The sequence below is a fragment of the Nylanderia fulva genome, unplaced genomic scaffold (genome assembly GCF_048542155.1).
Source record: "Nylanderia fulva isolate GAGA-0341 unplaced genomic scaffold, ASM4854215v1 Scaffold26, whole genome shotgun sequence".
Classification (NCBI taxonomy): Eukaryota; Metazoa; Arthropoda; class Insecta; order Hymenoptera; family Formicidae; genus Nylanderia; species Nylanderia fulva.
The window spans coordinates 2,208,992-2,231,553 of record NW_028190325.1 but is presented as its reverse complement, the minus strand read 5'-3'; the positions used below and the strand labels follow the sequence as shown (position 1 = coordinate 2,231,553).

The 22,562-nt window shown below is 36.8% G+C and overlaps 2 protein-coding genes across 11 annotated transcripts in view; both read left to right on the top strand.

Moving 5' to 3' along the window:
- The window catches only part of LOC114936594 (agrin), a 464,192-nt gene that overhangs the window by 363,853 nt on the left and 77,777 nt on the right, over window positions 1–22,562 (top strand). The window lies entirely within an intron of this gene.
- On the top strand, window positions 18,955–20,858 carry LOC146722887 (dynein light chain roadblock-type 2-like). 4 transcript variants are annotated; one of them, XM_085483689.1, is made up of 4 exons: window positions 18,955–19,151; window positions 19,822–19,977; window positions 20,094–20,428; window positions 20,502–20,858. In XM_085483689.1, the coding sequence occupies exons 3-4, from the start codon at window positions 20,371–20,373 to the stop codon at window positions 20,711–20,713; spliced, it is 270 nt and encodes an 89-aa protein (XP_085339815.1). In that variant the 5' UTR covers window positions 18,955–19,151; window positions 19,822–19,977; window positions 20,094–20,370; the 3' UTR covers window positions 20,714–20,858. The 4 variants fall into 4 exon arrangements, with proteins under 4 accessions (XP_085339815.1, XP_085339814.1, XP_085339813.1 ...); XM_085483688.1 differs by lacking the exon at window positions 18,955–19,151 and adding an exon at window positions 19,158–19,406; XM_085483687.1 differs by lacking the exon at window positions 18,955–19,151 and adding an exon at window positions 19,158–19,443.

Sequence of the window (22,562 nt, the reverse complement as noted above, 5' to 3'; positions counted from 1 at the left end):
AACTTTATATTTCTGTTATGTAATCTATATCAATAAAATGTTTAATTTCAATAAAATGTTTAATTTCATATATCAAGTTTTGCTGCTTCATTTACGATCGTAAATGTTTTATAAATAATATAATACATAGAAATTATATGGACGTAGATAATTAATATGGAAAAGACGCAGAACAAAATCTAATATTTTAAATCTTTTCCTTAGTGATTAACCTAATAGCTGATGGCAGGTAGTAATAAATAATTTTTCAAGAATTATGATATTCACAATTCTTGACGAAGATTGGAATCGAAAGCATGTCGAAAGTCTCTCGAAATGAATTTAGACGTTAGTTACGAGCGCTTACAGGTCACGCGAATTTATCGATCGTTATCCCGAATGTGTAACGTGCAAAGCTCATGCGGGTTATCCGAGAAGGACTACGAATTCTTGGGATAATCCTTGGAGTCAGAATGAGGGAAGAGCGCGCTTTTTATCCCGCGGCGAAAGGACGGGAATCCAGCATCCTCCGAATCTCTCTCGTCGACGGGCGTTATCGCAAACTCGTTAAAATCCCTCCAGCTGGATTCTCCGTTAAAATCCCTTCGTAAGGATCTCCGATCTTGCATTCGTCCGAAGATTCATTCCTCATTCTCGAGGAGGCGCCGCCGCCGCTCTCATTCTCGACGGATCGGATGGCGACGTTCGGTAAAAAAAGCTCGTAACCAGTCGGTCTGGTCTCGCAGAAAAGTTATAAGCCGACGGATTATAATGGCGGGACGATAAGGATGGGGCAGCGAGAGAGAAAAAGGCAGACTAGGAATCGCTATTAACCCGTCATCGCGTCTTTCCCGGAATTTCCCGAGGATACGATGATTGCGTCCTGGGAATGGTAGAAAGTTCGGAAGTGAAATGTGCGAAAGGAACAGATTGATAGAAAGGGGGAAGGTAAAAAGGCGCGAAAATAACAATTAATCTTACAGCTAATTGTAAGTGTAAGATGTTTCATTCTTTGCAGCCACCGGAAATTGAAGAAAATTGTGCCTCGCGCAGAAGCTCATTTCAGATCAAACATTTTATAATTTTTCTACGGGAAAATATTTTATGGAAATGTCGGAATATAAATCAAAGTACAATTTCTGTCTTCTTTTTTAAAAAGGCATAAATAAATTTATTTAATAAAATTAATGAAATGATAATAAGTGAAGGAAGGCAGTATTAATAATTATGGCGATTAAATATAAATATTTATGTGTTTGCTTTGAAAAAGAAGTTGATGTACCGGAAAGATAGAGAAATGGAGCAAATTGCAAAAGTGCGTAATCAGTTTTACGGACGATTAATGTTCCAACGGCATTTCGCTGATCAATTATTACGTATCCTAATTAAAAAGCAACCTGTGGATTTTCAGTTAACTTGCGTGCACGCGTTTGCGTCAAAGGGACCGCACGTGTGGACGGTTAATTAAATCGAGGAGTATCGGTTCATCGCGGCAATGAAAACGTTACGCACGCAAATGCGCACGGTTATTTGCGCAAAGCATCGGTATCGATTTTCGTAAATTAGAGAGGAAACGTAACGTAAACATTTCACGGGTATCGCCAATGAAAGTTCTCGATTTCTCGTTTAGTGCGTCGCAATGTCTAGAAATTGGCAGACCCTTCGCCGAGAGGCAAAATCATTCTCGATTACCCGAGCCAATCTGTTGGGCCATTAATTACGACATCGCTTCGTGATGTTGTCCACACTTACAGCTCTATACTTTGGTATTTCTGATTTCATGACAAACCACTTACGCGAAGATATGCTTCAATCATGCGATTTTTAAACAATAAATTGTATTTATAGCCGTTAAGCTGCTTTTCTTGTGAAATCAAATCAAAATCTTTAGGTCTCGGAAAAAAAGAGAGAAAACCTAAGAAAAATGAATTTTGATAACAAAATTGTATAGCGATTGTTCGATGAATGAGAAAATGATTGGGTCTAATAAATTCGAGCCATCAATTTCTTACGTCACAATTCGTTGCATAAATGAAGAGACGATAAAACAAATATTTGTAATAAACATTATGGAGATATCAAGATAGAAATTAGGCGAGTGTAAATAAATTGACACAGTTTCGCGTGAAGTTTGCTTAATTGATAATTTAACGGATGTACAGGCATCATATAAATTATTATATGCTACAAATATAGCTTTAGTAACGGTTCCAGTAATTAAATTACGATTTATCGATTCTCCACTGAGAGTCAACAGAATTTCCTAACTGTGTCTATCTAACTTGAACGGAACGTTTCTATTTGCGGTGCAATCGATCGGATGATTTGAATGTAGCGTTCATCAAACAAGCCGAATGTTCTCTCGGGAATTGAGCAGCAAAGCGCGTCTGCGTTATCGTCCGCAAGACGGGCAACTTCATTTAGAAAGTGATCGCAAGACTGTAGAAACGCAGCGAAAGATAGTTTTACATTTCTTAATTTCAATACACGTAATTGGAATTAAAAATCTATTTTTTTCTATCTTCTCGTGAATCGCTAAGTCTTTTACGTTAATGCGTCAAATTTAATTCCAGTCAAATAGTAGAAAACTAATTATGCTAATTATTGATTCAAAAATCTGAATGTCAAATAAATAAGAAGCAATCGCACACATTAATTCTTTCGAAATAAACGCAACGGAAACATACAGAAATATCGAAAACGATCTTCAAAAACAATATCTGCGAGACATGTTGACTTGTCTCTCGGAGCACTTGGAAGGGATCGTTCTCGCATGAGCGATTTCCTATTTTACATTTCACTTCCGGGCCGAGTCCGCGTTCGAAGAAACACGCCACGCGCCGCGTGTAACTTCGCGAAACAACAAAATTGCACGGTCCGCATCCTCTGGGTACTCAGCTTCCCCTTCTCGAAGGGGCGACCACCCTCGTACTTCCGCGTCGATCTCGCGTCAGCCGAGAAAAGTTGTGCAAGTTGGTGGGAGAGGCCGCCACACCTTTTGGCGCACTTTTCCAACCGCAAATCCGATCCCGCGGGTTCGCCAAGTTTTCGAGGTAAAACTCTCCGAACCGATCCTCCCCTTCCCTTTCTTCACCCCCCGGCTTTCGCGAACGTATCCGCGAAATAAAACAAGGTGGCCGGCTATATTCCCGCAAGCAGCAGCGACGAGGAAAAATTATTTATAAACGTCAAAACAACGCGCCGGCCAAACGCCGCACGACCATTTGCGAAAAGTTGTTGGGGCGTGAAGGGAATTTACTCGCCGCAACTCCGCGGACATCCTTTCCGCGGAATTTTCGCGCCGCGCGAGACTTGGCGAGAATGTTCGGCGAAACCTTGATTAGTCGCCCCACCGGCGTAGAAGGCGTAATTTACGAGCGCGAAACAGCAAAGTCGAAAAGAAAGAGAGAGAGAGAGAGAGAGAGAGAGAGAGAGAGAGAGAGAGAGCGAGAAAGACCGAGAGATCCTGAAAACGACGCGGAATATTGAAAACTCTCGAGGCAATTCTTGCGATTACCGTCGTAATGGTCCCTGAATTTAGATCAGCGTTGAACGTGTCTGCGTAAATAACCGTAATCAACGTCCGCGTGCGAGAGTACATTTCGCCGAATAAATGTAAAATTTATATTACCGCGCGCGCGTGTAAATGAATCACTTAGAAAATGGAAAAGCATAGTACGAAAAGAATTTAGTACATTCTTGCGGAAAATTCTCGTTCCGTTCTATTATTCGTAGAAAATGGACACATGACCGTCCCATGCAGTTATGTGCAAAATAATAGAGCATCGGTTGAAAAGATGAGGGGAATTTGTATGTTTTCTCCATCATGTTTAACTGTCTCGACTGTATATCTAGGATTAAATTCTGACTTTTGTCGTCTTCGAACGAACTGACGAATATACCAGGAAATCCTTTAATAATCACTTTTCGATGGTGGAGGAAATATACAAATTCCTCTCATTTGTTCAACTGTGCTATTATTTTGCACATAACTGTACATCGATTCACAATAAATTCGAGTATTTTCGTTTTAAACATAACAAACAAATAAATTTCGCGTAATACAATTTTGAGAAAGATAACACGTGATAAATCGATACCGCGCTGCCGAGCGACTGATATACGCGGCTTTTGCTACCTCGCCGGTTATTTGTATCGCGAACATAAATGCGAAATAAATACAAAATTTGTTGCGTCGTTGCGTCACGGCGGACGTTTATCTGCGATAAAAACAATATCGTGGTGTATCACTCTGTCACATGCACGAGTGCTCTCGGCATTATGTCGTAAGTCTTTCAGCATACAACAGGATCATAGACAGAAATTACACACATATTTCTTCGCGACCCGTAAACCTACATGCTGCTACCCTAAATCATAAACTCACCGCGACTCGTCTGTGAGAGTATTTCGATAGACTATAACAAATACATCGCGTGTGCATCGCAAACACGCTTATATATAGTATATACAATATATTCGCGAGGCAAAGTTGCGCTACATCGTCTCCGCAAAACACCGAGAGAGCTTTGGGATCTGAGAAATTTTACATTGAGTAGAAATTAACGTGTAATTATTTACCAACTACGATATATGTATATAGCTGGGTAGATCATTTTTTAATACTTGGAAATAAATAATAATATATTATATTGTAGGTAAAAATTTAATCGAAGAGTCTGTTATGCGAAAGAGTAAGGTGTTTGCTATTATTATTAATTCCAAAAGCAACTTTTAATTAGTTAAATTAGTAAATTTGTGGAATCTCAACTCGGAAAATTACGTACATGTGTGTACAAACTGAGCTTCCGTGAAAAAGCAATTTAAACTTATTTTCTGATACACGTATCCTTTCACATTCAGCTCGGTATATTTTAATTAACGTTATGTAACATAATTAGAAATTAAAGTTCCTTCATTATGGATATTTTATTATTAAGACACATTATATATATATATATATATATATCATTTTTTATTTATATATTATTTATTTCATTTTTACATTTTATTTTACTATTAGATCTTAATTATGAATCTTAATATTGTCTAATTTAAAAATTATTAAAATCTAACGCGAGATCACTTACGTGGCGAATAAATAAGTTCGTCCGTCCTTATCTAGACTATGAACAGGTGTTTCACGAATCATAAACGTACATTGCGCCCCGTAATTCAGCGAACGCTCGCGTATGTTCCTTCGTGTCCCCATAAATCATAAATTTATGTTCTCGTCGACTGTAAACATATTGCATCGCACGGCCTGAGAATGGACATCCCGTAAATCGAGCTGCACTCCTGCGCGTCGCGCATTTAGCATTCTATTCCACTTAACCCTGCTGCAGCCTGCTACGTTCCTCGAATGCAGCTAATTAAACGTTGAAAACTTAAATCTCCTATGAAGTGCGGTGTCGACGAAATCTCATTTTCATTTCGAGAGATATTGTCGGGTCAATCGCGACGGACGAAACTGAATTCATTTCATTTAAACTGTTTTTTCAACTTTTCTATTCGGTACGAAAAGAGAGAAGGCGTAAATTAATCTCTCGTACTCGTATTATAGTGCCGTTTTTCACGAGTTTTTTTTTTTTACGCGCTACGTGTACTTTCATTTAGCTTTTACGGATACCATATTTAGTACGCGCAAGCCCTAAAACCGAACAGCAAATTCACCCCGTCCAGCGAATTTTCAACATTACCGTCGGACTGGGTGGACGTTAATCCAAAAGTTTCATGGCCAAAGTTGGCCGGGATCGCCGGTTTCTGGTTCGATAGCACGCCGTGGGCCATTGGCCGTTCCCGCGCGTTCATGAACAATGAGCCCCGTGACATTTCGAGCCGTGGCTCTTTACTTCCGGTTTTACGAAGCGTCTGTGCTCTCCGGAGGGCAATTGTCGTCGTTTGTCGGAAAACCGAAGGACAACCGCCGTATTTGCGGCTGCACCGTAAATCTCTCCCTCTCTCTCTCTTTCTCCTCTTCCTTGCTATATCTTTCTCTTTCTTATAACTATAGTTAATCCGCTCGCGGAGATAAAATTGTCTTTACGGTTTGGGTGATTTTTTAAAGCACACACATTTGTCACAATTTATTTTACAATAATGACGAAAAATAAAATTCCTTCTCAAAAGGGACTCCCATCGTAATATCGGAAAATGAGACATAATGTTGGTCAACGACGGGTTTATACGGATCATAATATCACGAACCGCGCATATTATGCAAAGCGGACGAATATATCCTACTTTCACAACCGTCTGTTAGACGGGAGTTTAATATCGAGTAAGATATCCCCAAATCGTAACCATCCCGAGATCACGAAGAAAGGAATGAGAAATACGAGAAGAGATCGCGGAAACAAACTCATTGCGGAGAATTTGCAATTCACGTAAGGGGGATCTCGAAGGAAACGAAAGACCCGAAAGTTCGAAATCGGAACTCGACATTGCAAGCTGACGTTGTCATAGATATTAAAAATCATTCTTATTGCACTTGATTTTCGTACTAAACTAGACGCGCGATTTAATTACATCGAATTATTCGCTTAACAATTAATTAGGAAATTAAACGTCAATATCTCTGATTCGTAAACAATTGTTTAAATAATGGACAAATTTGTCATTCTCTAATTGCTCTCGATCCTTCATTCATAATCCGAGAAAACCCAACAAATGAACGCGTTTCTTGCGGAAAATATTGATTGGACGATGTAAAAAGACGAGATATCTTCAGACTTTTTGTTAACATTAACATCAATCAGCAGAGTCTCATTCCCATCGAAATCATTATCGTCATTAGGCGTCAGCAACACGTGGCATCATTATTACTCCAATTGCACCATGTAATGCAATATAATCGCATAATGTGAAAGTCGCGAAAAAAATTACGTATAAATATGAAGAGAGCGAGCAGTTTTCCTCCCTTTTTTCTCCTCGGACAAAATATGTATTACGTGCTTTGGCCGATCCGATATGCTAACGCTACAGCATCGCCGGCGTTATCGTCGTCATTATCGTCATCGCGACGTTAGGGCACTATCATTATGCTCACGCGATACTCGATTTACGTACCGATCGGCGAGCCAGTCTCTCTCTCTCTCTCTCTCTCTCTCTCTCTCTCTCTCTCTCTCTCTCTCTCTCTCTCTCTCTCTCATCCTCTCTGTAGGTCGGGACTCTTACGAGTCCGGTTTTGGAATTTAAAGGACGCTGCGCGAGGCGAACCACCGCACGTTGAACCGGCATGAATATTTATGTCATGGTATGAATGTACATAAGGGAACCCCGCGTGTCCTTGCTGCGTTACATATTCACGAATTTATAATCGTGCGACAAGGGCATTGTCGCTGGTCGCTTCTGGTCAATTCTTCGATAGCGACATAGAGTATCGATATCATTTTTTTTTCTACGTGAATACTCCATACATCTTTATTATCGATATTCAATTACCTCGAAGTAATAGAAACATAACAATCTTGCCTCCTTCTTTCTCTCTGTACACTCGGAAGAAATACGGACCGTCCCTTCGAAGATATCTTTTTATCTATATCTAATTGAAAATTTTCCATTAAAAAGAATTCGTTAAATTTTTTAATTAAATTTATAATAATAATAAAATTTAATGGGAAGGATGGGGATGACGGGCTTGAAAAACATATATGTTTATTCTGAAAATAATATATTTGTATTTTCAGCCGAGAAGAGAGCGCGCAGACACAATAATAGAGACTACGGTTTTATCAAATACAATTTTATCAAATGGCAAGCGAAATGTGAAACCAATGAAAAAGCTGGAAAAATCGATTGCCGTATGTCTGCACGTTGGCATATATATATATACGAATCGACTGGCAAACGTCCAAACATTTCGCCAAAAATCGTCCCGCGCATTTGCACGTGTCAAGCCCTATTTACAACACACATTGCCCGTTGAACGTGACAAAATTAGTGTATAGCAACAATCGAGTCAACGGATATAAATTTCGTCTGGCGCAAAACGTCGCAGAATATTACGGATGACAATCGCGGCGATTTTAATAGATACACAGACACGCAGACATACACATATTCAATACGCACCAGTCAAAATTTCGATATCAAATCGCGCGTATTGCACCGCGCCAGATTATTATTCGTTCGATCATCAAAGCTTGAAAAAAAGATATATGTATATACATGTACATATACATACATATATATATATATATATATATCTCACATTTCAACGGTGAGTAACTTTTAATGAATATGGGGAAAAAAGCTATATCCAACATCCACGTTTTTATAATATGCGTCGTTAAATATCACATATCACAAATAATTTCGTGTCCGACAACGTTCTGCTTGAGCTCACACAAGTCCCCATAAATATATTTTCGACCATATTTTGTGCTTTTTAAAGCGGCCTCTCGTCTGTTTGCGCGCAAATAATATATTTTGCATATTTCCAATAATGTTGGATCGTTTCGAGAATCTGTGAAAAATATTTTTTTCCGACTACCCTTTACAACACAATACGAGTCAATCTATTTTTCTCATTAAGAATAAGAAGAAAACAGGAAGAGAAATCTTTCTCGTTCGATTTTCTGAAATATCGAGTATTGTTGAAGACGGTTTTTGCTCAAATATAGATTGACAAATGAATATCTTCCGGTTATCAGATATCTCGTATAGCGACGCGCAATTCTGTGACATCGTAAATATTGATATGTCCGAGAAAGAATATTTGATTTACATGAGGAGTCCATTTATTTCGCTGTACTCGCTGTCGTCTGCGTACGACCGGTCTAGGGGGTCTAATGGTCAATTTAAATAAATACGATATTACATAAACCCCCTTCTTCTGCGTCGACGTCGGGGAACCGATCACTCGAATTCGCAGGAAGAAAAAAGCATTATGGTAAAAATAAAAAAAAAAAAAAAAAATTGACACGAACCATTAGCGTTCGCATCGACTTGTGTGCATCCCACGTAATATGTATTGCCAATGGCAAGATGCGCATTTTAATTGCAAATCTCGTTATGAAAAAACCGCAGATTTCTACGTCATTTTAAATAATTGGTAGCCGAATGGCGGCGTTTCTTGTATACACGAATGCGTGTATATACGCGAGTAGAAACATTTGCATACAATATGGTATATTTGCATACTCTACTTCTGCGTTTTTATATTCTTCCATGTATCTAAATAATTAAAAATTCATGTAATACGATTATCCGCGCATCGATGAAATTGAATTTCGATTAAAATTTATCGTAATAAACATAAATATCAAGATTACTCTTTTAAAGCTCGAAAAGATATATGTATACCTATATCTTAAAGATTACATATAACCAGTTGATGAATATATTAGCATAAATAGTAAACTGGAATATCGTAATCAATATCTGCATCTGGCAATAATTAGCGGGCACATGCATATCTTTTTATATTATTATATCAATAAAATGGAGCGATTAAACTCCAATGAACGGACTCCGAGTACTTAATTGGCGGAACTAGCGCGTGGAGCGAATTAAATCCAATTCGGGGAAAGGAAAGGGGGCTCTTACGAATAGCAGCAGATAGCGTTGAATAGATACGGGCCGCATATGTCCGGCAAATAGAATCAGCGCGCGGCTGCCAGGATGTTCAATCGAACAGGACGCGCTCAATGTCCCGAAAGGCTATCTGTCTCGGTATACATACGCACTTGCGCGCGCGCGCGCGCGCAAAGCGCATCGTAGCGTAATGCAGTGGCGGCGATGAGAGGCCATATTAAACCGGTAATGGTGCCATTCAGTCGCGCGATAACGCGTCCCGTTGTTATCTCGCCGGTTATCTCTCCCGTCCGGGATTCATTTCTTTCCCCTCCCTCTGGTCTCCCTCTCGTATTGTTTCGCTGTTTCCGTTCTCCGTTTACAGATCCGAGACGCATTATTATCCCGTTAAACTCGCGTTTGCATCTTTCTTCTGTCCAAGAAATTTTAATTTAATTTCTCGCGCGTCACCTCTTATTGCGCTTTCCACGCAAATTTCTACAAATCTGTATAAGATGAGAAGGTATACCGTGAATTATGTGTATGTACGCGTTTTATTCGTTGCAATTAAATACTATCCCCCAAATCTATGTCGTAATTAATTTTTATTGTATACATATAAATATTTTAAGTTTATAATAGAAATTCATAGCGAAATGTAAAATTTACCGTGTCGCTAAATATAATAATATTATGCAACAGCACGAAACTGTTGAAGTCTCTATTTGGTTAATATGAATAATTTGTTAGGATGATAAATAGCTGACTGTCTACTGCACTAACATCAAGCTTAGAGCTATTACGTAAAGTAACATTAAGTGATAAACAGAAGTGAAGGAGCATGTGTATCATACTGTTAATTGCGTTGGGGTAATCAACTACAACTTGAGAGTTAGTGTCCTGCGACACAAGCCAATAGATACAATATATATATACATATCTCTACACAGAAAAAAAGAAATCCTTGATTCAAGTATATTTTTATTATTGAACGCTATTTGATTGATTTAAGCATAGAATGCTCTTTGTAATCACAAATTTTCATTTGCTTTAATAATAAATAAGTTTGTGTAAAGTATATTTTATCCTTAAGATATATTCTTGTTTTAAAAATCGCATATGGTAAAAACAAACTTAGTCACATTTGAACTAAGAATTATTATACATATATATTTGAAAGTACCGCTTATATCCGATGCACACTTGTCACTTGTCCTTGCAATATTTATAAGTAAATTTCCGCTTTAACTAAGAATATTTTGCACTTTGTTTTAAGGATAAATTATCCTTTATCCAAAATTATTTATATTTGGTGCTATTATAAGGATAAAATATACTTGAATCAAAGCATATTTGCATTCTCTCAAGGATACTGTTTTTTCTGTGTAGTAAAAAATTATTCCCCATTAACGTTATTTATAAAGAAATCGAATTTTGATGCCGAAATGGATCGATGAAATTTTGATAAAGATGCAAGTATTTTATTCACAGAAAAAAAGAAATCTTTGATTCAAGTATATTTTTATTCTTGAACGCTATTTGATTGATTTAAGCATAGAATGCTCTTTGTAATCACAAATTTTCATTTGCCTTAATAATAAATAAGTTTGTGCAAAGTATATTTTATCCTTAAGATATATTCTTGTTTTAAAAATCGCATATGGTAAAAACAAACTTACTCACTTGTCACTTGTCCTTGCAATATTTATAAGTAAATTTCAGCTTCAACCAAGAATATTTTGCACTTTGTTTCAAGGATAAATTATCCTTTATCCCAAATTATTTATATTTAGCGCTATTATAAGGATAAATATACTTGAATCAAGGCATATTTGCATTCTTTCAAGAATACTGTTTTTTCTGTGAATTCAAATTGAAGAAACGATCTTTTTTTTGTTCGAAAAAAATGTAAAAGCTCTTTCGAACAATTGTCGCTGCGTTGGCCGCGAAAATTGAGGCCAGAAATTTACTTCCGCCAGCATAATCAACCGCTATTCCGCTTTATTTTCACGACGATCACATCGCTCTTGCCCGCAGGATTTTTTTCGCCCATCCACCATCGCTAACCCGCGCGGATGGCACTCGTTGTAACGTTTTCACATCACGATCGTACCACCTTCCACCCCCGAGCCGAGCAAGGATACCTTTGTAACAGGGCTACCTATTCCCTCGTAACATTTGCGGAAAAGCGAGGGCGCAGGATGCGATTCCAGGATGCGCTTCCGGCGGCGCTGATTCCGCCAGCAAACCGATTCCCCTGACTTGCAATGCAAGCAAGCCCCGACTCGCTACACGGGAACGGAACTCGCGATCAAATGTTGTCTCGATATACTCCTCATCCCTCCGATCTCTCTTGCAATGCTTCGCCTCTGCATCCGATGTATACAGGCCTGCGGTTAAGATTATTTGTGCATCGCGCAAACGATCTCACAATTATGCTGGAGAATTCGGCTCGTGCACCCTTGACTTTTGGAATAAAGTTACTGACGTAAAATGATTTCAAAACTTAGAAATGCTTCTAAAAATATTTTCGATACTCTTATTTGTCTTTGTCTTGCAAGTTTGAAACGCGTCGAAAAAACGACATGTGTCATATCGTAAAATTTTATATATCGCGAAGGAACAAATTTCAGTTCGCGATCGCGTGTCCGTACATTCGTCGAATATATAGTAAGTTCTCGGACATGTGCGATCGGCCGTGTCATCGAATCGATCGTGCAGCGAAATACACGCGAATAAATCTGCGACGGACCGGTCACGCAGGATATCCGCATCGGAGACTTCCGTTTTGCTTTTGGTTATGCGCTGCGGGTTTCTCATAGAACGATTTATTTCGGTTAATCAGACAAGCTTCGTTCATTTTAATGAATAAGTTGCATCGAGACGAGAATTAATTCCGCGAAAATTTTGTCTCCTTTTTCGAGGCCAGAAAAAAGTCATTTCATATCGATTGTTATTAATTATTAGAAATAATTATTCTTAGAGCAAGTCAGATATGAAAAATGTATATAAAACTAAGTAAGCATAAAATTTTTACTCGTTTCATAAAATCTGATTCTATTGAATTATTAATTTTCTCACGGCATTTTATCTTTTTTGGCTAGAAAAATACTCTCGCACTGTGCATTGACGATCATTTTTCAACCGCGTGTATTTCACGAAAGATCATTGATATCTCTTCTGCATTTGCATTAAATATAATAAGACAGCATCCTGGGATTTGCCGTCTACGACGGGACACATCTTGTTCTCTCCCGAGATTTCATCAATTCGGGCTTTAACCACCGGTGTAAACGTTCACGGGACAGATTAAAAGGGATTCCGCGATGAGGTAGACGCTACGTAATGGCCGTATATATACAGGGTTTTAATCGACCATGCTCTTTTCCCATTCCCCGTCTTCTAGAGTCCGTGTTCATCTTCCGGGACCGCTCGCTTCCGGTTAATTCCGCTCGCAAGATCAGTCCAGGATGACATTCGATCGATCGGCGAAACAACGTTACGGCGAACTTCGTTACTCCAAATATATACGCGATGTAACGCTATTGCGTCCCTCGCTTTATATTTCACCCTCGTTCGTTTGCCTCGCAGCGGTAGAACGCGAAGGATCTCTTGCCGGGGATCTCTTTAACAAGCCGCACGACGTTCCGATTCTTTCACGAATTGTTCATTATCCGTGAAGCTTCCGCGTCGTTAATTCTGCGACATCTCATCCTTTTTGTCTCTGTGCGACAAAAGTCGCTTTGCCCGAATCACCGACAAGTAATTTGTATACCGCAATAAAATTGTATAACGTTAAATCATCTTTTGCAATGACGATATCTCGATAGAAGAGCTCGTGTATTTATATAATTTAATCCTTTTAAATATAATCGGAAGGGAGAGAGTTCGAGAATCCTCGGGCATGAAAGAAACAACAGAATCGTCTATATGCGAGTTCTCTTTTTCTCTCTCTCTCTCTCTCTCTCTCTATTTCGCTTTGTAGCCGACACGCTGTATTACGATAGGATAGAATCAAAGGCTGCAATAACATTGTTACTAATTACACGGCCGAACGACAATTGACCGAAAGGTACGCAACGGTGACCATTGCGTGAACGTTCCATTATGAACGCTCGGCCGGGCAGTTTGCGCATTACTAAACTATTCGCAATTAACTCGTTTCCCTCCAGCATTCACTTTGTCCCGCGAAAACGTCATTCCGCAAAGTGGCGAAGCGCGGTACAGGAATTGCAAAAGAGATATCGCGGCGCGAATCCGTGGATATATACGCCGTGAGCTATCCGTCAGCTAATATGCATTTATTTCGGCTCGCGCCTTATTTAAAGTACACCGCATATATCACGTTCCGAACTGATTAATTTATCTAAGTTGATTTGAGCGTCGCGGCACTGGTCTCATCTCGGCGCGTTCTGTTTTATCGACTTTAAGTTAGATCAGGTTCACTTTTTGATTGAATATACAGATTGAAAAATCCTCCACAATGAAAGTAATACCGATAATAATGAATGGAGAGCGCTAATCCGGCAACTAATTTTTGCTCTTTTATGCCTCGACATCGCTTCCGCACGCAAATATACATGGATACATAATTCATTCAAATACGAATCTTTTGATACAGGCTTTTAATCTCATTTTTATTACTGTATTATTCTTTCATGTCATCTCTATTGGGAGCGCCATATTTTGTGCACAAATAAACTTTTGTATTAAATAAGTATTGTTACGAGCTGATGCCGATGAAAAACTGTAATTTTTAACATTTATTGTTTTTTTGTACGAAATTACAGCGCTCCCCGTTCATTATTATCAGTACTTGAATTGTGAAGAAGGATTTTTCAATCTATATAGCCAATGAAAAGAGAAGCCCTTGAACTCAAAGTCGTAAAACTCATGAGTCATGGTCACAGTATCCCCTTAACTGCAATCACGTGACGTCACGTCTTGCGCTGCATCCCGTTATTATGCAGCGCGTCGCGAAGAAGGGATCTTGGTCGAGTAGATTTAAATCCCAGGGAAGGGATTTAAATAAGGACAATTATATGCATATGCATATGCATGTGACTTCGTACTCAACGAGAATATATTGAGGGACTGATTATGGGGATTTCGGAAAATATATTCGTGTACACGAAAATGCGTTGCACTTATAAAGACATATTTTTATTTCTTTTTATTTGGAGCGAAAGGATTGTTTCGGATTATAATAAATCGGTTTTCTATTATAAAGAGCAACATGATATTAATCAGTCATATATCTAATTTGACATATTCTCCTACACTTGTTCCCTGATCGCGTTACTGTAACGAATGACAGTCGGATGAATAAACATCGATGAACGAAATGACACGGTATGGAAAGAATAATCGATAGTCGGTTGACGGTAAAAGGAATGGAAAAAAAATCGGTATCGCACAGAGGAGAATGGACGAGTCGACATGTTGGCGGAAAGAGTGACAAGAGTCGGCGATGGTCGTCGATGCGACACGTCACGCGAAAAGGTAACGACTACGCCGGATTTCGACACTCGGATTGATTTTGCATCACAGAGATTCGCAGACAGTTTGAGTTCCCCACTTGATTGGCACTCAGCAACGAGCGGCATTTTGCGCGATTTTCGAGTGATACGAAAACGGGGGTTTCGATTTTCCACGATCGCGAAAGGAGAACGAGGGGGCGGGTGTCCCATTCGATAGGGACACCCGAGATTCGCGAAACAGGCCGCTAAATTTTCCCGTCCAATTTGCCTGTACACGATTCGCGCGGTACCCTGTCGTCTCTATATTCGCACACAAATGCAGCGGAAACGTACATGGCTCGCATCAATGCAAATCATTCGACATATATATATATATATATATATATATATATATATATATATATATATGTGTGTGTGTGTGTCAAAGCGCGAAAGGACATTTTACATTTTATTTTGATATATTTTGATGAAAAAAAGCGCCATAATTTGTACAGAACGCTTTTACTCGTACGTCATATATTATTATTTGAAAATTATTAGCGTTTCACAGTTGTTTATACGCGAATTGAGAAACAGTCACAAAAAAAATTCGGATAACTTTTTGAAAAAATATTTTAATCAAAATATATGTAAAGGAACATGATAGGTACAAAAGAAAAAAAATCTACTCTTTCGATGTATATCGATGCTTGATCGAATCGTTGAAAGCGAATCGCTCTTTAACTGTAAACAAAGATCGTCATCGATATACACACGCGCTACATGTTCCGAATGTAATTTGTCGAACACGACCCTACGTAAATATTTCCAACGCACACGCTTATTGCGCTTTTTCGCGGATAAATGACCCGTTTACATTTTTGGTATTCGCGATCGTTTTCGCGCGACATTTGTTGTAGTAGCTAAATAAAATAAAATAAAATAAAATAAAAAGAGCACGCGTCGAAAAAGCACACGGCCTTCCGACGATTCCGCGGGAAATCGCGTAACATGTAAACGGCTTAAACGCGCAGAGTCCTCGCGCGATACGGCGAACGCATACGAATCATCGAGCGCATGCGATCGCTCCGATGTGACGCATTTACATACAACCCGTTGCACGCGCAACGGAACTGATACCGCCGACGGCGGCGGCCGTTAGCATAAATACGTATTATGCGATGCACGCGCGAAGAGAGAAGTTACTCGCGTGTTAACGCACAGAGTATCCGCGGGCGGGCGCCAATCGATTCGATAAGCGGCTACGATCATCGGCCACCCGCGTTTTATGCAAAATTGCCGTTACGCAGAAATGAATGTGCGAATCTGAACGGAGATTGAGAGAGAGAGAGAGAGAGAGGAAGGCGAATTTATGTGCAACTGAGTCGAAGCTCCCGGCGCAATTTAATCCCTCGCATCGCGCCGTCAAGATGGGCTGAAAACTGCATTGAAATGCAATTAAGCCGATCTCGCAAATTGATTTTGGAAAACGTTACTTCGGGTAAATATCTGCTCCGTTTAATTGCTTTATCTTTTCTTACACTCTCTCTTTAAATGCGCAGGATAATACGACTTGCATTGATTTTTATGAAGACTTTCTCTGCAATTATATCATATAATAGGTACACATATATACAAGAGTAAACTAGCGAAAAACATTTTCTTGAAAGCTTCTGACATTCAAGTCTTTTATCTTTTCTTACACTTCTCACCTCCTTTTTTTCTCTTCCTCTTTAAAATGTGTATAATACGACTTGCATTGATTTTTATGAAGACTTTCTCTGCAATTGTATCATATAATACACATATACAAGAGTAAATGAGCGAAAAACGTTTTCTTGAAAGTTTCTGACAGTGAAGTCTTAAGACCAAAAGGACAAATGTGAAATTGAAAGCGATCGTTTCCGGTAAACAAAATAGACGCGAAACCGCAACCGCGGTTCACTCGATATACCACTTATCCGGTTACAAGAGAGAGGGAGGGATATAGACAATGTTAAAGCTGTCGTTAAAGCAACAACCAAGAGAATACGTTGATGATACAGATCTTAGCAAGTTTAACTACGCCTATCGGATTACCGCTTACGTAATATCGGCTTTCACCAGCAAACTCTGCGACATAATTAGATGCCATTTCGGGACGTTCTGCTTCCCGATCGCTTTGGGGAAGCAACCGTGAAGACGCTTCGTTTCTCGACAAAGCTAAAGAGGGATCTCGTAAGAAAATCACGACCGTGGCGAAACCGAATTTTACTTTATAGAGTAAGCCGTAAATTAATTCGCGGTTACATAAAAAGAGAAAATATATCTCTGAAGCTATAATACGCTTTTCATGCTCTCCGGAAAATTATCTTTCGGGACAAGATAAATAACACGTCGAATCCACGAGCGTAATTTATAGCACGGATGATCAGGAGACGCGGTAGCGTCTCGCTAAGTTATATCTTTCATTCGTCAAATTAAAATACAATCTACAAAAAAACAAAAAAAAATATCAAAAGATATCGAAAAGATAGCGAAAATATCGAAACAATAGCGAAAATTATCCGTAGGACGCTACTGTGTATCCTTTACCGGACGTAACACGATTTTCGTAACCTTGAAAACAAAAATTTGAAATATTTCATGAATGAAAACATATTTTTCAAAAAATGACCATATCAATCGAAAGAGCGATTTTTTCCGAGTAAAATGGGACCTTAACGAACTTGATAGCTCTATTGGTTGCGGAGATATGAATTTTTCAAGTTATTTTTTGGTCGAAAAGGTGTCACTTTTTTTTAAGACTACGGCGTCGTACTTGTCCGCGGTCACCCATCCTAGTATAGTGACATTTTCCTCAGCTGCTTAACCTTTTAAGCAACCAAACGAAAAATAAATTCTCGCTCTCTCTCTCACTCTCTCTCTCTCTCTCTCCCCCTTCTCTCTCCCCTCTCTCTCCCCCCTCTTTCTACCTTTCTCTCTTGCTTTCCCACGTCTTTTTTCGCTCTCTCTCGCCCTCTCTCGCTTTCTCTCGCTGTCTCTCGCTCTCTCTTGCTCTCTACCGCTCTCTCGCGTTCTCTCGCTCTCTCCCACTCTCTTTCGCGTTCTCTCGCTCTCTCTCGTCGTCTCTCGCTCTCTCTCGGTTTTTTTTCGCTCTTTCTCGCTTTCTCTCGCTGTTTCTCGCCTTCTTTTGTTCTCTCCCGCTCTCTCTCTCGTTCTCTTTCGCTCTCTCTCGTTTTTTTCCGCTCTCTCTCGCTCTCTTCCGCTTTCTATCGCTCTCTATCGCTCTCTCTCGCTCTCTCCCGCTTTCTATCGCTCTCTCTCGCTCTCTCTCGCTCTCTCTCGCTCCCTCTTGCTCTCTCCCGCTTTCTCTCGCTCTCTCTTGCTCCCTCTTACTCTCTCCCGCTCTCTCTCTCTTGGGTCCTCTCGCTCTCTCTCGTCTTCTCTCATTATAAATATAAAAAAATATACATTTATTTAATGCATTTTGTTTAATGATCTTTGCAAAAATATGTGAAATCCCACAAAAAAAGACATCACAGATGTAAAAAAAAAAGCGCTAAGTTATATCTTTCGCCAGCAAAAATAGTTCTTTATAATAATAAAAAATATAATCTTCTCAAAAATTATGTTTATAGCCAAAATATTTCTTTGCAAAAATTAATCATTATCAAAAATATTTTCTCAAAAATTATATTTATAAATTATATTTTATTTTTGTTAATAATACTAGAAAAAAATTAAAATATTAGCATCAAAAAGTAGTGAAATCAAAAAATTGCGCTAAATAATTACATTGATAATACGAGAAAAAAGGTTAAAATATTAGCATCAAAAAGTAGTCAAATCAAAAAGTTGCACTAAGTAAGTGACAACATAATATATAATATTTAGATAAATTTCCTATAATGATACAAATGTATAATTATTGCTTTATTTTAAAACGTTTATAATATATACAATAACAAAATAAATTCAGTAAAATATATATATATATTTATTCATCTTTACATCAAGAGACACGGTAGTGTCTCGCGACCAGTTAAGGACGTAGCCGAGACACCGTGTATCTTAACGCGAGTCGGACATTTGAGTCTTTATAATATTTCGAATTCTCAATAACGGCTGAAGCAATCGAGTTTATACTAGACTTAATCGATAGATTGAGTTTGAATTATATAATAAAAGTGTCTTTATTTCTGCTCTACGTGATTTGTAAGCAGAGATATAAAAATGCAAAGTCGAAATATGAAAAATTTCTTTTAAGAAACGTCCCCGTCATCATTGTCATCATCGACCACGCAAACATAGTAGTATCGTGCTACACGTATTCACACGTATACAACACATGCGCACACATATATCACACGTACACAACACATAAATAGATGCATGTATTGGAAATGTCCATCTCGCACGTTTTACAACAGACGGCGATAGTTGCCCTCCGCTATATTGACAGCGTGCGGGGTTAGATATTTTCAATTTCAATCAATCAACGTGCGGGGTTAGATATTTTCAATTTCAATTTTTACATTCAATTTTAATGTTATTATTTGCAAATTTATGGTCATAATATTTCAATAATATTTCAATTATATAAATGCCTATGTATGAGTATGCATATATTTTTAATAATAGTTGCCCTCCGCTATATTGACAGCGTGCGGGGTTAGATATTTTCAATTTCAATTTTTACATTCAATTTTAATGTTATTATTTGCAAATTTATTGTCATAATAATTTATGTGCAAGTTTACAGTCTGTGATACAAAATCAGATATTTTGCTATTATTTCAATAATATTTCAATTATATAAATGCCTATGTATGAGTATGCATATATTTTTAATAATTTTCTTAATTAGCTTCTATATTTTTTTCAGTTGTACATCAAGCAGGTAGCATTATCAGCTCACTTGTGAGCATGGGTTGGGCAATGGCTAGTTATCATCGCAGCATTCGATTAGCTTAACAAGATAAATCTAATATCAGTGCTATAGGAACCATTTTACAATTTTTCTGGCATTTTCTTATTGCAGGTACATATATATCCAATAATTAATATACAAAATTAAATATTATTCATCACACACTTTGTATCAAAATAATATATTTTTTAAAATTTATTTAATCATTTTTATTATTGTGATTGTAGTGGCAAGGATCTTATTGCTCAGTGTCATTGCAAGCATCTGGCCTGTATATACCATAATATATTGCGTAATACATTGGCTAAGTATGACAATATGGATTTTGATAGATTCCCATGGAATATTGGAATTTTGTCGGACTTACAGTCATCCACCACATATGCAGCCTACAATTAAAGAACGCATTTATTCCATATGATTTGCTTCCGTTATTGGAATATTTAAAATAAAAATTTTATTAATAAATTTCGATGAAATAATTTATAAGAGGTTGAAGAAACTATGAAACAAATTCAGTCTCATAAAAGGGTAGTTGGAACAATAGTGGTGAATGCAGAAGGTATTACATGAGATCATTGACATGATTTACTTGTAGTTGTAAACAAAAATTTATAAAATTATATCTGTTTTAGGTATTCCTATAAAGTCAACATTAGATAATACGACAACAGTTCAATACGCAGGTTTGATAAGTCAATTGTCAGATAAAGCTCGTTCTGTCGTACGTGACTTGAATCCAACAAATGATTTAACTTTCTTGCGCATACGTAGCAAAAAACATAAAATTATGATGGCACCAGATAAAGAATTCATATTAATAGTAGTACAAAATCCAGTTGATTGATATTTAAAAGAAACAAAAATATATTTCAAAGTTAAGATTTATTTCTTTGGTTGTTAATTTAATCTGTATGCTACATTGTGGATGTTAATATCTATTCAATTAAATAAAGAAAAATAAAAGAATAAAGCTTAAAAATTATACAAAATGCAGTATTTAATTACTAATCTAACAAATTATGAACTTTTAGAGTTTTTAAATAGTGCTTTCTTCTTTGGTAACAATATTATATTTTTAAGTTTGATAATTATGAAAATATGTATATATAGTAATTCATGGCATGTTTATTTTTGTATTTAATACAATTATAAATGTACATTTCTCATCAATAAAATATCACAGTATCTTTTTTATAATTTAATTATAATATTGAGATTGTTTTTATTCAGTGGAAAAAAAATGTGTAGTTGGTCCCTATTAATTATACATACATATAAGAGTGTCGTACAAATAATTCTATGCAGTCTTTTTAAGATAATATAAAAATACTTATAAATATAATCAATTAAAATACATATAATCAAAATTGTATGTATTAAAATTCAATAGCATATAAAAAAGATTTTTTGAAATTATATATATATAATAAAAATCCAACATTTTATATATATATATATATATATATATATATATAAATATAAATATATATTTATTTATTGTATATCATATAATAAATATATATTTATTTATTTATATTTGCCTATCTTTTTTTATATATATGGTAGAAATACAATGTGAGTTATTTTATTTTGCAAAATTTTTGAAAGTTAAACTATACAATGAAATTATTTCATATAATACCGAGATTCTTTTCATAATAAAGATTAAGAGAGAGTTAGATTTTATCATAAGATTTATAAAAGTCATAAGATAAGGTTAATTGCATATTGTATAATTTATCTCTCATTTTTTAAAGTAAATAAATATCAAAGTTACATTGCTTGAACTGGTGCGTTTGAAGTATGTTGTCTTTTTGAGGGATGCAAGACAATATAGTACAAAAGCATTGCTGTAATTCCCAAGAAAAAGGAAATGATACAAATAATAAAGATTATATTAAAGTACTAAGCCTCTTTAACTGCAGGAGGACAAGCATATTGCCATAATAAATTTGCTGCAATATTTTCAAAAAAGCAGATAACATAGAAAGATAGATGTTTTCAAAATGTTTTGCTATCTACAGCATTGAGATATATAAAAATGTGCACTATGCCAATAACGGAAGCAAATAATATGGAATAAATGCGTTCTTTAATTGTAGGCTGCATATGTGGTGGATGACTGCAAGTCCGACAAAATTCCAATATTCCATGGGAATCTATCAAAATCCATATTGTCATACTTAGCCAATGTATTACACAATATATTATGGTATATACAGGCCAGATGCTTGCAATGACACTGAGCAATAAAATCCTTGCCACTACAATCACAATGATAAAAATGATTAAATAAATTTAAAATAAATTTTTAAAAATATATTATTTTGATACAAATTGTGTGATGAATAATATTTAATTTTGTATATTAATTATTGGATATATATGTACCTAAAATAAGAAAATGCCAGAAAAATTGAATTTGCTTATTTATTTAAAGATGCTTATCATATACAAAAATGAATGATATAATCTCTAAAAACTCACCTTTAAAAAAAGGTAAAAAAAGGCGACCAGTTAAGGGCACACCATTAACAAAAATTATCCATTGCAAACCCATGTACAATAGAATTGTATGAAAAATTATCGATTATAAACCAATGTACAATCGTAACAAAAGTAATGAAATAAAAAAAAAATTGCGCCAAGTAAAAGTAGAAACTTGTACCAGTGGAAAATTAAAGTTGCAGACA